Below are 14,513 nucleotides of genomic sequence, written 5' to 3' on the forward strand. Positions count from 1 at the left end.
CTACTGCCGCTGTGCTGGCAGGTGGCCACTCTGACAGGTGCTTAGACATCTTCAAGCAGGGAACCCACCCATCCCAAGACACCCCATCTGTGGTCGGAAAGCTTAAACTGTAATAAAATTCTGTGCTCGATCAACTGAAAATTAGCTTTTACATTTCCCCAGAAACTCCCTCCCTGTTTCTCCCCAGCTCTGGAGAGGTGGAGACAGGAGGGTGCTTAGAGCTCACTGGTGGCCAGTCTAGCTGCACCACTGACCACCCCCACCCCCTGGCTCAGTGAGAGACCCTGCCTCAAAACAAAGGTGGAGAGGGATTGAAGAAGGTATCTGATACCGTTCCTTCCCTCCCTCCTTAGCTGAGCCACATGCTCAGGACCACACTAGATGTCAGCTGAGAAGATGCCGCAGGATACAGCCCCAGCCAGCCAGAGGGTGTGTTTTGAATGAGTCATTTCACTGATCCAGTTCATTCTGAGTCCAAGCACAATAAGGCGGTGGAAGATGGAAGCCTGGCAGGATCTAAGCACAGGAGATGGCTCAGCTCACCCAGGGGCAGAGAAAAAAAAAGCCAGGATCCTGGATGATCACCCTGCTGTGTGACCTTGGGCCAATCACCTTCCTTCTCTGAGCTCTCAGTCAAAAGACACTTGTCCTCTAAGAGGCAGTCACGGGGGGGGGGGGGATGTGTGGGGGTGTGGGGTGTGGGGGGTGTCTAACGCCTGTGTTGTCATATGGCAGGGTTCTTCTGCACAAGAGGCCCTAACTCTGACAAGGTCAAGGAAGAAGGATAAGGATGAGGAAAAAGATGAAAGGAAGAGTGAAGGATGGGAATCGGTCCCCGGGGTGACCTGAAGCTGAGCCCCGAGGGAATATCAGTGTTAGCCAGATGGAGGGAAAGAAGGGCACTGTGGCAACAGATGTAAATGCAGGGAGGTGGCAAGGAACATTGGCACAGATGAGGGTGAACCATATGATCATCGAGTGGTGTGCCCATTGGGAGCCTCTAAAGCATCCAGGCTGGGTCCAGAAAGGCCTGGCAACTGGGTCAGGTGACCTTGAACTCAACCCTAAAGATGATGGAGAGCCTTTGTGTGAAGTGTGGGACAGAAAGGGCCGCAGTGGTCCCATCACATGGGTGTTCTAGAAGAACATGACAGTGGGCTATCAGCCAGGAGATGCATACTCCCTGTGGGGCTTTGCACCCAATGAGAAAGGGTAGGGCCAGGAGGAGCAGGGGAAGGAGGGGGAAGGAGCTAGATGGAGCTGTATGGAGCGGGCTTTCCGGAAACACCTCAGGTCTGCTGTGGAGTTTTATTTCTCTGGTGTGCTGGAGTGGAAGTCTGCCTTGAATCCTTCTCTGACAAGTTAAGTCAGCCCCTTGTCATTTAAACCCAGCAGGGCGTGAGTCAGGCAGAGACACTGAAAATCACACTTCAGGCTTAATATAGCTTCATATTCCGCCAGTACAGAGGCCCCGCAGCAGCTCAGGCCAGGATTCCCACCTCCAACGGACAGCCACACAAACCTCACCCGGTGACCTGGCTGGGCAGCCTTGCCTCTTCCTGCAGCCCAAGATCCTCTGAGACAAGAAGGCACAGCAGAGGCTGCCTGCAAAGTGGAAAGAGAGCAACAGTTTCTACTCTCCACCGGGATTAACCTCCAGATTTACAGGAAGGAACCTAAGGCTCAGAGAGGAGAAGTGGTTGGCCCAAGGCCACACAGCAGGGTACTCTGTGCCAGGGTCTGGCTTTTTTCTCGTGGATGCAATGAGCAAATGAGGGAACATAGCAGACAAGCTTAGCCATCCCCCTGTTGGCCTTGGATTCCCCAAGCAGCAGTCTTCTATCACCGACCAATAAGAAAGCCTGTTGCTTGTGGGGTCCCTGTGTGGGCCAATAGAACACCCTGATATTTGTGAGTCCATGCCAGCTGTTGGCTCTTCCTCTTGAAAGCCTGGGAGCCAAGAGTTCTTATCAGGCCCATGGGGGGGGGGGCAGGGGAAAGATCGCATTGCCAATGTCGGGAACTTGATCTTAATCCCCAAGGGCAGGATTTTTTTTTTTTTCTGGTCAAAAATTTCTCTCCTGGTGATGAACTGTCACCACCAAGCTGTCCTTCCTTCCTTCCTTCCTTCCTTCCTTCCTTCCTTCCTTCCTTCCTTCCTTCCTTTCTTCTTTCCTGCCTTCCTCCCTCCCCACCCCCCACTCTTTCTTCCTTATCTCCCTCCCCTGGCCAGGAGCAGCCATGTGCAAACCCAGCTGATGGCCCCGGGGCTCTGGATCGATCCCAGTCTGCCCACAGCAGCTATTCCCACCTTGCTGATTATGGCATCCACCCCTCCCCATGTTGCTTCCTGGAAGGCTCATGAAGAGTGGCTCTCACAGCCTTACAGATCCCACCTGGCCCATGGACATCCTGAGTTTGGACTTCACTGACCCACACTGCACATTTCATGTTTGATGACCACCCAGCCTGTGCTGCTGGGTGCTCTCTCTCTCTCTCTCTCTCTCTCTCTCTCTCTCTCTCTCTCTCTCTCTCTCTCTCTCTCTCTCTCTCTCTCTCTCTCTGTGTGTGTTGTAATAAGGAGTCTTTGAGCACCTTAAGTCAGTGTACAACACTAGCTAGGGCGATAGCTTAGTGAGTAGAGAGCTTGCTTACACACACACACATACGCACACACACACACACACACACACACACACACACACACGGTGGGGATGCAAGGACTTGGCTGGCATACACTAATGGATGCCATTGCTGTGAGAGGAGGTTAATAATCACAGGGTTGGGTTTCTGATGGAAGCACTCATTCTGCCACTTTCTTGGGTGTAGACTTGGGCTTGATCCAATTGCCATATGAGGCATCACGAAGGGCCCCTCCAGATGTGGCCCCATAGGCTTGGGCTTCCCAACCTCCAAAACCATGAGCCAAACAAATTATTATTTATCAGAAGCCCAGGACTTAGTTTCTCAATGACAAGGGTTCATCAGAATATGTTCTAAAGCCATAACCATGAAAGAGATGAGCAGGGGGAAAAAAAAGTCAGGAACTTTATGATTGCATCACCTATCACCTCTCAACATTGCTATATCAGGGTTAGGTATCAACTACACAAACCTTGGGAACCTCAATCAGAACCCCAGGTTTGCCTTGGACCAGAAATCCCCAGTATCTGTAGCGACAACTCCATCACCATGTCTTGGTGGTACTTCAATTTAATGTGACCAACGTAATCCTTGGTATTTGTCCTCCAGCCTTCTCTCTGTCCTTCCTGACTCAATGAATAGCAACCATGACCCTTACCCAGCTGCCGAAACCCCACAGCCATGAGCCATCCTGAAGCCTCCTGTCCACTATCAGTTGCACACATCAGCTAGCTCTGACTCTACAGCAAATCATAAGCCGAAGTTCAAGGTCAAGCCCCTGTGATGGCCACAACCTCAAGGCCACACCCTACTGAGTCCCATGCTCCTCATCACCCACAATGCATAGGATGAACTTGTTTGTCCATCACCATTGTGGTCCTCACCCATCCCTGGTCACCTCTGACTTCAGTGACCTCCAAGGCGACCTCTCTGCTGTTCCTCTTACTGCTCCATTCCATGTTCCACTAGCAAAGACTGATAAAGCAAGCAGGCTGCTGGTTGTTCCTACTTAAAAATTTCAGTGCTAGGCTGGTGAGATAGCTAAGTGGATAAAGGCTCTTGCTGTCAAGCCTGAAGATCCAAGTTCAGTTCCCAGGACCCACATGATAGAAGAAGGGACCAACCCCCACAAATTATTCTCTGACCTCCACATGTGTATCATGGTACACATGTGTGTTCTCTCTGTCTCTCTCTGTCTCTCTCTCACTCACACATACACACAAATACAAACATAAACAATAAATCTTTCAGTGTTTCTGTGTGGTAAGAAATCCCTGTAGACTCAGCTCCCTGGAGCATAGTCTGGGCATGAACAATCCCTGCCCACCTCATCCAAGCTTGCTTCCTGTTCTCCGACAGCTCAGCACAGGCCCTCTGCATGTATGCCTCACTTCACTGGAAAATTTTGCCTCCTTCCTTGGGCATAGAGGCTCCCTTGCTCCCCTGGGGAATCTCAGATTCCTGGAAGGTCTGTTCTTGACCACAAATTCGTGTCTGCCCCATAGGCAATTTTAATCTTATGCACTCCTTTTTGATGCCTAGAATCCTTCTTGTTGGTGTAACTTTTAACTCATCTCACAGGGAGCTGTGTGAGTGAGGGACTATGGCATCCTCAGTACGTAGAGCCATAACACACATCGAATGAATGTCGGTTATACAAGTGGTTAGACTCCTCTTCTAAAACCACCAGAGGCATTTGCCAGATCAAGGGTACCACAGTCAGCTGGGGAGCTGATTAAAAAAAAAAAATAGCTGCCCTGGGCTAAAGAGTCTGAGAACCACAGATTGGCTTTACCGTGGGCTGCTGTTTCCAGAAATGAGATCCTTTGCCCTCACAGCAGCACCAGGAACAAAAGGTGGTATCACTGTGACTGTGTGTAATGAGACCATAGGTGGCGGTCCCCTCTAACCACTGCTCTCTCTAATTCTAAAATTACCTCATCCGGACTTCTTAGGTCGCCAGGAAACATGGTGAGACAATGGCTACCATTTATAGAATAGACACCATGGTGAGTCTAGTACCAAGTATAACCATCTAAGCCTAGGAGCACATGGGGCTTCTAAAACATGTGCCACCAAGGTCAAGCCCCAGAACTTACTGTAGACATTTGGTTACCAGTCCTTTGTCTCTGTTGCCTTACTGGCATCCAAGCTCAGTGCTTCCCCTTGCTGTCTGTTCCTAACAGATCTCCCAGGGAAGAGAGGAGAATTCATGGCCAGGTAACACCATTGGCACTTCAAAACAAACACGCCCCAGCTCCCAGCATCCACAGCCTCTATGGGCGAGAAAGGTGAGACGGAGAGATGGAGAGATGGATCGGCAGTTAAGAGCTCTTGTTGCTCTTGCAGGGGGATGGGTTTAATGTCCAGCAAACATATCAGCTAGCTCACAACTATCTGTGACTCCAGTTCTGAAGCATATGATGCCCTCTGGCCTCCTTGGACACTCATAGATATGTGATATACATAAACTCACACAGATGAGCATACATACACATAGTAAGTAAATAAACAAATAGATAAACCCTTAAAAAAAAAAGAAAAGCTGCAGACAGCAACGCATTATGGCCACGTGTCCACCTCCTTCCCCCTCCATCTCCTTCTCTGTGGCTTTCTTCTCATGGCCTTGTAACCTGTGCTCAGAGCGGATCTTGGGAATAAATAGTGCAGGAAGAAGACAAAACAAAGATGTGATAAAAACAGCCATGAAAGGTTAAATTCCCATGATTCCCTGTGGTTGCTTAATGGATTTCTATGATATAAACAGACCTTTGGCTTTGCCTGCTGGGCAGGCGACCCCCAACTAAATGAGTTTAGACAGGGTTTCCTAATAAGAATTGTGCCTGGTGCCCACTTTCCACCAAGAATCTGCAGAGACCTGAGCTTCTCCAGGCAGACAGGTGCTAGTCACTGTGGACACATGTGTTGTACACTCAAAGCAGGAGGCTACACGGATGGTCTGTGAGTGTGTGTGTGTGTGTGTGTGTGAGAGAGAGAGAGACAGAGACAGAGACACACACATACAGAGAGAAAGAGAAATGGAGAGAGAGAGCCTGTGCACATTCATGTGCAGAAATGTGGGCACTTGTGTACAGAGTCAATCTCAAGTGTTGGCCTTGGCCTTTCACCTTGTTTAAGATGGGGTCTTCTGTGGCTTTCTCTTGTTTCTCCTGATCTAGCTGACCCTAAAGCATCTGGGGATTCCCTTGTTTCTGTCTACCATCATTCCATAGGGGCTCTGGAATTACAGACATGCATACTAGTACACCTGGCTTTGCTGGATTCTGGGGATTTGAACTTAGGTCCTCACACTTGCATTGCAAACTCTTTTGCCCAAAGATCCACCTCCCCAAAGCCCAACCTTTGTTAATTTAACCAACATTATCAAGGTGATTTTGCAATAGCTGCCTAGAATCATGGGAACAAGCTCCATCTTTTATGGCAGAGGTGCTCAGAGGAGGGTGTGTCTAGAATTTTCTGGAGAAGTCAGGGGATGCAAGAGGACCTGAGACTCAATATATTGAATGTCCCTGGTTTCCTCACTTGAAAAGCAGAATTCAAAGTATTATTTGCCCCACAGTGACAACATGAAATTGAAGTGTACTCATTTCCCATGACTGGCACAATAATGTCATCCATTCAGGTTAGCATACATACATCCTATTTCTAAACATGATCCCGTGGACAGGAAGGACAAAATGAAGTCGACTGTGTAACATTAGTCTAGAAAAAAATTCTTTTTTGGGGCCCTAGGGTAGGTGGGATGTTAAATGGCTAGCTCCTATTGGCCATGTATGGAATTGCACCTCTACAGGATTAACTACTTTATGTTACCGAGAAAAGAGAAAGAATTCTGTGCCAGGGCTTATAGATGAGAGTGAAGAACTCCAGTCAGGGAGATGAACACGTAAAATCGCGCAAAGTCCCAGGGAGATGAGAAGGATGCAAGGCATCCTAGGTTACACAGGACAGACACTGCAATTCTTGAGATCCCTGGACCTAACCATCCCTTGACCTCTACATGTTTTGAAATGTATTTTAAGAGGGATAACAGTTTCCTCCTTCCCACCCTCCCTCACCACCCACACACACGCTGTAATGGTGAGAGGTCACAAGATCAATACGATTCACTTTGCTGGAACTCACTGTGGCATGAGTTTGCCAGGAAGTGATTCCGTGAAGAGCCGCCAGCACAGTATATTCTAGAGACTGGTGGGGAAGAGAGCTGAATGTCAGGGGCATTCTGGGTTCCAACAGGCCCTCAGAGATGGGAATGTTCTATTTCTGTCCTGTTGCAATCTGATGCCACCAGCTCTGTGTGGCAAGTGCTGGAAATGGCTTGTCTGAATGAATGAGGGAAGCATTTTGCTCTTTAATTTAAATCAGAACAGCCATGTGTGACTAGTGGCAGCCACATGGGTGATGCAGATTGGCATGGGGGAGGAAGTTGGGGGTGCTCTGATCATATGTGCTCTCTCAAGACTATCTGGTAGTTATGGCATAGTCACTGAACTGGCCTGAGCTCCTTCCCTTAGCCAGACTTCAGGCAAGGTATCTAATCTCAGGCTACTTCTCCATCATCCTTCTTCCTTCTAGGCATCCCCAGATGTCTATCCAGAGGTAAGAGTATTATTGGTTCCCCAATCACCTCAAAGAACCAATCTATTCTCTATACTTTGGAAAGTCCTCTGTCTCTCTCTCTCTCTCTCTCTCTCTCTCTCTCTCTCTCTCTCTGTGTGTGTGTGTGTGTGTGTGTGTGTGCGTGTGTGCGTGTGTTGCTGCTCCTGGGCATTGAACCCACAGCCTTGCACATGTTAGACAAGTGCTCTACCACTGAGCTATTCACTCAGGCTTCTATGCCTTGGGAAAACTCTGATGATCTACTGCACAGATGATTTTCTAGAGCATAGCAGAGCTGCAAGACTTAATACGTGCATTGGACTGTTTTGTGCCCACTGAGCTGAGTGAACAGGACAGTGGTAGCTCATCACAATGCCTCTGTTTTTTCCTTCTGAAGAGATTAGAGGCCTGGGCCTGGCTGGGCCTGGCTGGGCCTGGCTGGGCCTGGCTGGGCCTGGCTGGGCCTGGCTGGGCCTGGCTGGGCCTGGCTGGGCCTGGCTGGGCTTGTGGAATCTATTCATTGCTTTCTAAGCCAGGCTTTGTAAACTCATTCAGGAGTTGAGGGAGGCAGGAGGAGGGAAGTAATGGGGCCTGAAAACAAAAGGCACTGGGCAGTTTGCTGTTTGCAGCCAGGCTTCTGGAGGAGAAACAAGATGGTCTGTTGGTGGGGATGTTCAATGGAGAAGGAAGTTGGAACTTTTCTTGCTGCCTCCCCCATGTGCCCTGGAGGCCCTGCCCAGCCCCAGGTCCGGGAGCCTCCTCTCGGTAGGTCAATTCTTATCTCTCTCTCTTCAGCTGGCTCCATGGGAAAAGAGGGAAGCCAGAACAGCAGGAGTCAAAGAGGAAAAAAAAAAAAAAAACTGGCAGCAAAGAGCCTCTTTCCTGGAATTTCCTTCTGCCCCTGCCTCCATCCTCCCCATCACAGGCAGAGCATTTGGGCTCTTCTGGTCCCCAGGAGAAAAACCAGACAGCCAAGCCACCACCCTGTCCAGCTCCAGAATTAAAAGGGCCCTAGCATTTGGCTCCAGTGGGCTATTTGCATATAATTTACATATATCTGCATACCCCACGCCAGAGGCCTCAGTCAAAGGATGTGAAATGAAATAAGATAAATTAGTACAGCCTACCATAGCCCCACACAGAGGGCCTGACTCCCATCAGAGACACAACCAGCTCTTTAAGCAGTCAGTATAGGGGCAGAAGGAAGGTGGAAGGCTCCTTCCAGTCTGTGCCTGCAGCTTAGGGAGGCACAGGGACACCTCCACTCCTGAGCTCAGCCTGGCCTGGAGTTGTCCCTCCTCTAGAAGCTGTCTCTTCAGAAGGACTGTCATCTCTCCTGGCATGTTGAGTGGTGGGGGCTGGGGGTGTGGAAGGCTATGGGGTCCCTGGACTCTTCCCAGCTCCAACTCTACCCCCCTCTTCCATCCCAGGAACTGTTCCTACCAGTCCATAATACCTTTCTTCTCCCCTCCCTTGATTCCACTCCAGGATGAGGGAGGGTGAGATGTGACCCCAGTGTCAGCCAGTAGCGAGGGTTAGTCTCTCTTGGTTCCTGGATGGATGTTTACAGCCTGCAACAGCTAAGCAGCCCCCACAGCCTGTGATATCACAGGCTTCTCTTATTGGTTAATGAATAAAGCACCGATTGGCCAGGCAGACAGATAGGCGGGGCTAGGGGATGAGGAGAAGGTTGGGAAGAGAGGCACGGTAGAGACACCATGCTGCTGAAGGAGTAACATGCCAGATTATGGGTGAGCCACAGCCTCACGGCAACACATAAATTAACAGATATGGGGTAATCATTTAGAGAGAGCTAGCCAATTAGAGGTCCAAGCCATTGGCCAACACTTTCATAGTTAATATATTGTCTGTGTGTTTATTTGGGGCTGAAGGACAGCGGGACCTGATAGGACACGAAAAACTCTGAAACACCATAGGTGATAATACAATCCATGGCTAGGCTCCTGACAACTCTGACTTTGTCTGGGCTGGTTGGTCTCTCTCTCCTAGGACTAGGGACCATGGATCTAAGGATGCTGCTCACAGTTGTAGGGTGTGGGCAGAAGGCACTGGAGCTGGTTCTAAGCAGACAGGGCTATGATGCTGAGGTGGATGACAGGCTTGGGGTCAAAGGAGCATGGGCAGAGCCAACAACTCTCATTAGCAAATGTAGATGGAAGACCAGAAATTCAGGATGGATGGCAAGGAAGGCACAGAGCAAGGCATGTGAGTGACGAAGGAGATGGTGGAGAGCAGCTTGGGTGGAGCATTGAGGGACCCAAGGCTTCTTCTTCCTCTGACCTCCTCACCTCAAGTTTCCAGGTTCTGTAGGGGAATGCCAGGCAGGGTAGCCAAGGACGCCCCAGAACTTCTGGTCCTCCTGCCTCCATCTCACAGTGCTGGGATGATAGGTGTGCCCTGTTCCAGGTTTTAGACAGCACTGGGGCTCGAAACCAGGGCTCCATAAGTACCAGGCAAGCACTCTGCCCACTGAGCCACACACTCACACCTACAGAATTGTTTCCATCAAATATCTTTAACTAGGAGGCAGGAGTCCACTCTGCATGCACTCTATTTCCACATGGCCCCTGAGGCAAAGCACAGTTTAACTGTTCATAACTGTTAGAAAAAAGAAGGGGAGAAGAGATTTTTGTGATACAGGAAAATGATGCAAAATTCAACTTGCTGGTTTCCACGCACAGCAGGTTTGGGGATGTGGTGTGCCCTCTCATTCACACATCGTCCCCAAACAGTGTGGAGGAGCTGTGCCTCACATTCTATGGTCGGCAGAAAGGAACACGTTTATAATCTTGGCCTTTACCAGGAAATGATAACCTGCCCCTGGCTTAGATCCCAGGACAGGAATTGTCTGGGGCATCCTTGGGCGTGTTCTCACAGACCAGCCTCCAAGCCTGCTGACCCTTCTTGGGAGCCCAGCCCCTGCTCCTTTAGGGGATACCAGGCTGGGGTACCGCATTCAGACCCACACAGATTCATTCCATCCGCGGCTGGCACAACCTCTGTGCTCAAGTCCCAAAGCTGTTTTTCTCGCTGTCATCATTGGCACCTGGGCACTTGGGTGACACCTGTGCACCTAGAGCAACTTCCTTCCTCAGGCCTGGATAGCTGGTGCCAAGCGCCAGGCTGGGTCTCACGCAGAAAGCTGAAGTGCTGGGAAATCTCAGAAATGCATTGTGCTTTTTTGTTCTTTGAGACAGGTTCTCACTATGTAGCTCAGGCTTGCCCTAAAACCAGCAAACCTCCTGCTTCAGCCTCTGGTGTACTGAGCTATATATCACCACACTTGACTGAAGGGTAATTCTAATGACAAGAAGCCTCCCTGTCCTCTCTCCCACCCCAAAACCATGGCCAAAGCATCCCGCTTAGGGTCACACCAGTATTGTTACCAGCTGCATATGTTCCCAGGGCTTGTGAACGCCTCAGTAACCTCTCCTGGGGCACTGATGAATTCCTGGGGTTATCAGAAGCATGGAGGAGACCAAAAGAAAGAAAGAGAACAGAGGGCAGCTTAGGGATGGCCAGAACTGAGGCTGCAGCCTTGCCTGTGGACTCTGTCATGGTCCTAGGACACAGAGACAGCCATGTGGAGCCGCCACTTACCCGGTACCACACGATCTCACGCATGCGGCCGTCTGTCTTGAAGTTACACTTCAGGGTCACTGCGTCCCCAGCCACCACAGGAGGAAGGGGCTCAATGTTGACTGTCAGGTAGCCTATGGAGGGAAGGGGAGAGGGGATGAGACAGGCAAGCAAATGGGTAGCTTAGAAACCCAGGACCCCCACTTACACCGAACTACACCACCAAGCTCCAAACGGTGCAGTAGGCAGACCACATCCTCCTGGCAATCCTTAGCAATCCCCTTTCGGTGACCAAACACATCCAGCCCATCCAGCCTGAACTGGTTTTAGATGCTTGCTGTAAAGGCAACCTATGCTATGGCAAACTTGAAGAAATTACCCCAGGTACCATCTTACGCCTATGCATGATTGCCCATGCTTATGATTGAAATCATACGCATTATAGGAAAGGATACTCATGCGAATGAAGGCTTCCATAGTCCAAGCCTGTAAATCAAAACGGAAACTACCCTCACCCCACCCCAACACTCAGATCCCTTTTTCTGAGGAGAAGGGGTAGGCCTCCTTCCTCTGGATTGTCTCACTCAGAGGTCTGGTCTCTTGGCCTGCACTTTCATGGTTCTTCTGAACTAAAGCCCTCCCTGTTTTGCTATTTATATGTTATTCTTCATTTCTTTGAGTAAGACACCAAGAACCTAACAATATCCAGTCAGGACAGTGACCACTGTCCAATCCAGGAAGGCGAGGGCAGATGCTGACAAGGGGGCTGAGCCTCCTGTGTGGAGGTCTCTGCTCACTCTTTAGCCTACAGGAAGGGTGACAGAGTTGATCTCATGCTCTCTCCCTGTCACTGGCATGTCCTTTCGGTCACTTCCTTGGCTCTCATAGATTCCCCCTTACTGAAGACTTTCCCCACAGATAGACCTTCTATATACAAGATCCAGAGGGCCAGCTAGATGGTTCAGTGGGTAAAAGTACTCATTGTGCAAGCTTGACAGCCCGAGTTCAATCCCTGGAATCCACAATTGAAAGAGAGAGCAGACTTCTAAAAGCTGTTCTCTGACCTACACACACACCATTGGATGCATGTGTGTCCATAACACATGCATACACGTACACGTGCGTGCATACACACACACACACACACACACACGTGCCCACACAGGTTGATACAAAAACCTCACCTCTCACTTCAAATGGGATAAGAGACAAATTATTTGAGGCCAAATTTGGGTTATCACAGCCTGTGCACACAGATTTAGGTTACCCTAAATTCTATGTCCCAACACAGAAGAAGCAGCTTCATGAAGTTTTTATAGCAACAAGATAAAGAAGAGTCATGAATCCAGGCGCTTTTCAAATATGCTGGTGGAGACATCAGTGGGGCTTTCAGCAAAGCAGGAAGCTCTGCCCGGGGCCAATGCCCTCTGGCAGTCATCTTAGCTCTTTGGTTGGGGGAAGCTGGTGGTCTGCTTAGTTAATGCATTTCCAAAAGGTTTCACATGATGTTAGGTCAGACATAGAGGTGGGAAAGGAAAGGTAATAAGTGGGGGCTTGACACCCCTAGGGAGATTTTAACCAGGCTTTGGACCTGCAGCATCCCAACCTCTCAACCTTGTGGAAGGTCTCATTTCTTTATGGAATCCTTCGTTTAGACAAATAGGGAACGCTTAAGATCCTAGACGTGCCTGGTTGATGATTGGCTGAGGCTCTGGTCATTGTAACCAAACACCTGACAGAAACAATGTGAGGGAGGAAGGGTTCGTTTTGGCTCCTGGACTGAGAGAGTACAGCCCCTGCGCGATGTGGGGCTGGAGTCCACCGAGGTGACAGTTTACAGTGGCGGCCTTTCCATGACATTGGCCAGGAAGCAGAGGGGTCCAGCAGCAAGTGGGATGGGGCTATAACCTGGAAGGGTTCCCCTCCCAGCCACCCGCTTCATCCAGTCAGGCCCTATCTCCCAAAGGCCCCACAAACAACCCCAAAACAGCAACATCCACTGGGGAGCAGTGTCAAACATGAGCCTGCGTAAGATAATACAGCAACAGGCTTCTGAGGCCCGAAGAAGAGGAATCACACTTACCCCAGTGTCTCCAAACCATGTTTCCTGGCAGGCTGCTTCTCTGACCTTGTACAGGGTCCCTGTACTGGGATCTGGTCCACCTAACCGTTCCAACTTCAGAGCCACTTACTCCCAAGAAAAGGCCCTGCGATGCCAACACAGGCTTCTTTAACACCCAGCAATCACACCCCACGTGATGCTTGGGGATGGGGAGCCTACTACAAGGCCACCAATTGGGGAGGAGTTTTGGATATCTACAAGTGCTTCAGTAGCCATGCCTTCGGGATGCTGCTGCCACACCACTTATGCAGTCCTGAGTGAGACATCCAGCCCATTCCTCTGACTCCTCAGAGGTCCATATGCCTACTCCAGCTTGCTGGGGACTTCACTCTGGGACTGACCACTCAGGCTCATTTGATGGACTTCCCACTGCTGATGTCCGCCTATTGATTGACTAGATCAATCTAGTCCAATTGCCTTAATGAGAAAAGCAGCCAGGATGGGCTGGGATTTCAATTGTGCAGGCAACCTGAGCTGATCGAGCCCCAGGGGCCTGACCCCTGCATGTAGCTTAATGGGTCCAACACTCTGAGAGGCAAAAATAAGAGCAGAACTCAGAGATCAATGTGGAAGTAGGAATCGAATTGGACCCACATGGCTACTGCTCCAGAGCAGGGGTTGAAGGCAGGGGCTCACTCTGGGACCCTCTCTAATGTAAGCTGAAGTCGGGTTCATGGAGAGCCCCTGAGGCCATGGGGTCTAAGAGAGTAGCCTCCATACCAATGCAAGGACAATCTTCGGGTTGTCTTACAACACAATGGTTTCCATGCGCCTTGAACAAAAACTGGGCCAGAATCTGAGAAACGATGGCACAGAGCAGCCCATATCCTTGGAATCATACAGAGGAGGAAAAGAAACATCACCACATGTTCCCCATTCAGGACCACATAGATGTGGGTGGTGGTTATGAGAGGGAACAGGGAAGCTGGGTGCATCTTACATATCCAGGCCCCCAATTGTAGCCAACAAGGAGGAAGAACTTTGAGGAATTGAAACGTTCCTGGGCAAACCAAACCTGTATGACACTATAAATATGGTGTGTACCAGGGACTAGCTAAATGTGTCCCATGCACCCAGCATGGCAATTCTTAAGAAGAGCTATTCCCTCCAACACCTTACAGGAGAACAGAGAGGTATATTGGCCCTGCAGGAGTGGGCCAACCCCCTGAATCAGTACAGAACACACCCCGGAGATTTATTACTCTGGAGGGACAAGCAAGGGGGTGGGCCACCTATGAATCAGTCAAAGGCAGGTAGCAGCAGTAAGTTTTTAAGGAGAAAAAAGGGATTGTCTGTTGGAATGAGTTGGTAAGTCCTGATTGGATAGGCTAGTCAGTGTAGCCAAATAATGAACTTTGATTGCTGGGCCAAAGTGTTTTGACAGTTGGGCCTTGGCGATCAGTCTTGGGAATGAATCAGTGGCCAAATAAGGGAATAGGCCTTAAGGGATAGCTTTATGAATGTAATGTAGCAGTTTAGCAAAAGAGATCGAAGAGGAAATTTTGGGAAAAACACCATATTTGCCATG

General features: G+C 49.8%; 2 protein-coding genes across 2 annotated transcripts in view; both read right to left on the minus strand.

The window, feature by feature from the left end:
* Mrto4 (MRT4 homolog, ribosome maturation factor) overlaps positions 1 to 14,513 on the minus strand; it is a 1,102,334-nt gene that overhangs the window by 778,047 nt on the left and 309,774 nt on the right. The window lies entirely within an intron of this gene.
* Igsf21 (immunoglobin superfamily member 21) overlaps positions 1 to 14,513 on the minus strand; it is a 211,548-nt gene that overhangs the window by 116,422 nt on the left and 80,613 nt on the right. Inside the window, exon 2 of the mRNA XM_051173459.1 lies at positions 10,885 to 10,997. Within this exon, the coding sequence (XP_051029416.1) occupies positions 10,885 to 10,997 (113 nt within the window). The remainder of the gene's footprint in view (positions 1 to 10,884; positions 10,998 to 14,513) is intronic.

Source organism: Phodopus roborovskii, unplaced genomic scaffold (genome assembly GCF_943737965.1).
Source record: "Phodopus roborovskii unplaced genomic scaffold, PHOROB, whole genome shotgun sequence".
Taxonomy (NCBI): Eukaryota; Metazoa; Chordata; class Mammalia; order Rodentia; family Cricetidae; genus Phodopus; species Phodopus roborovskii.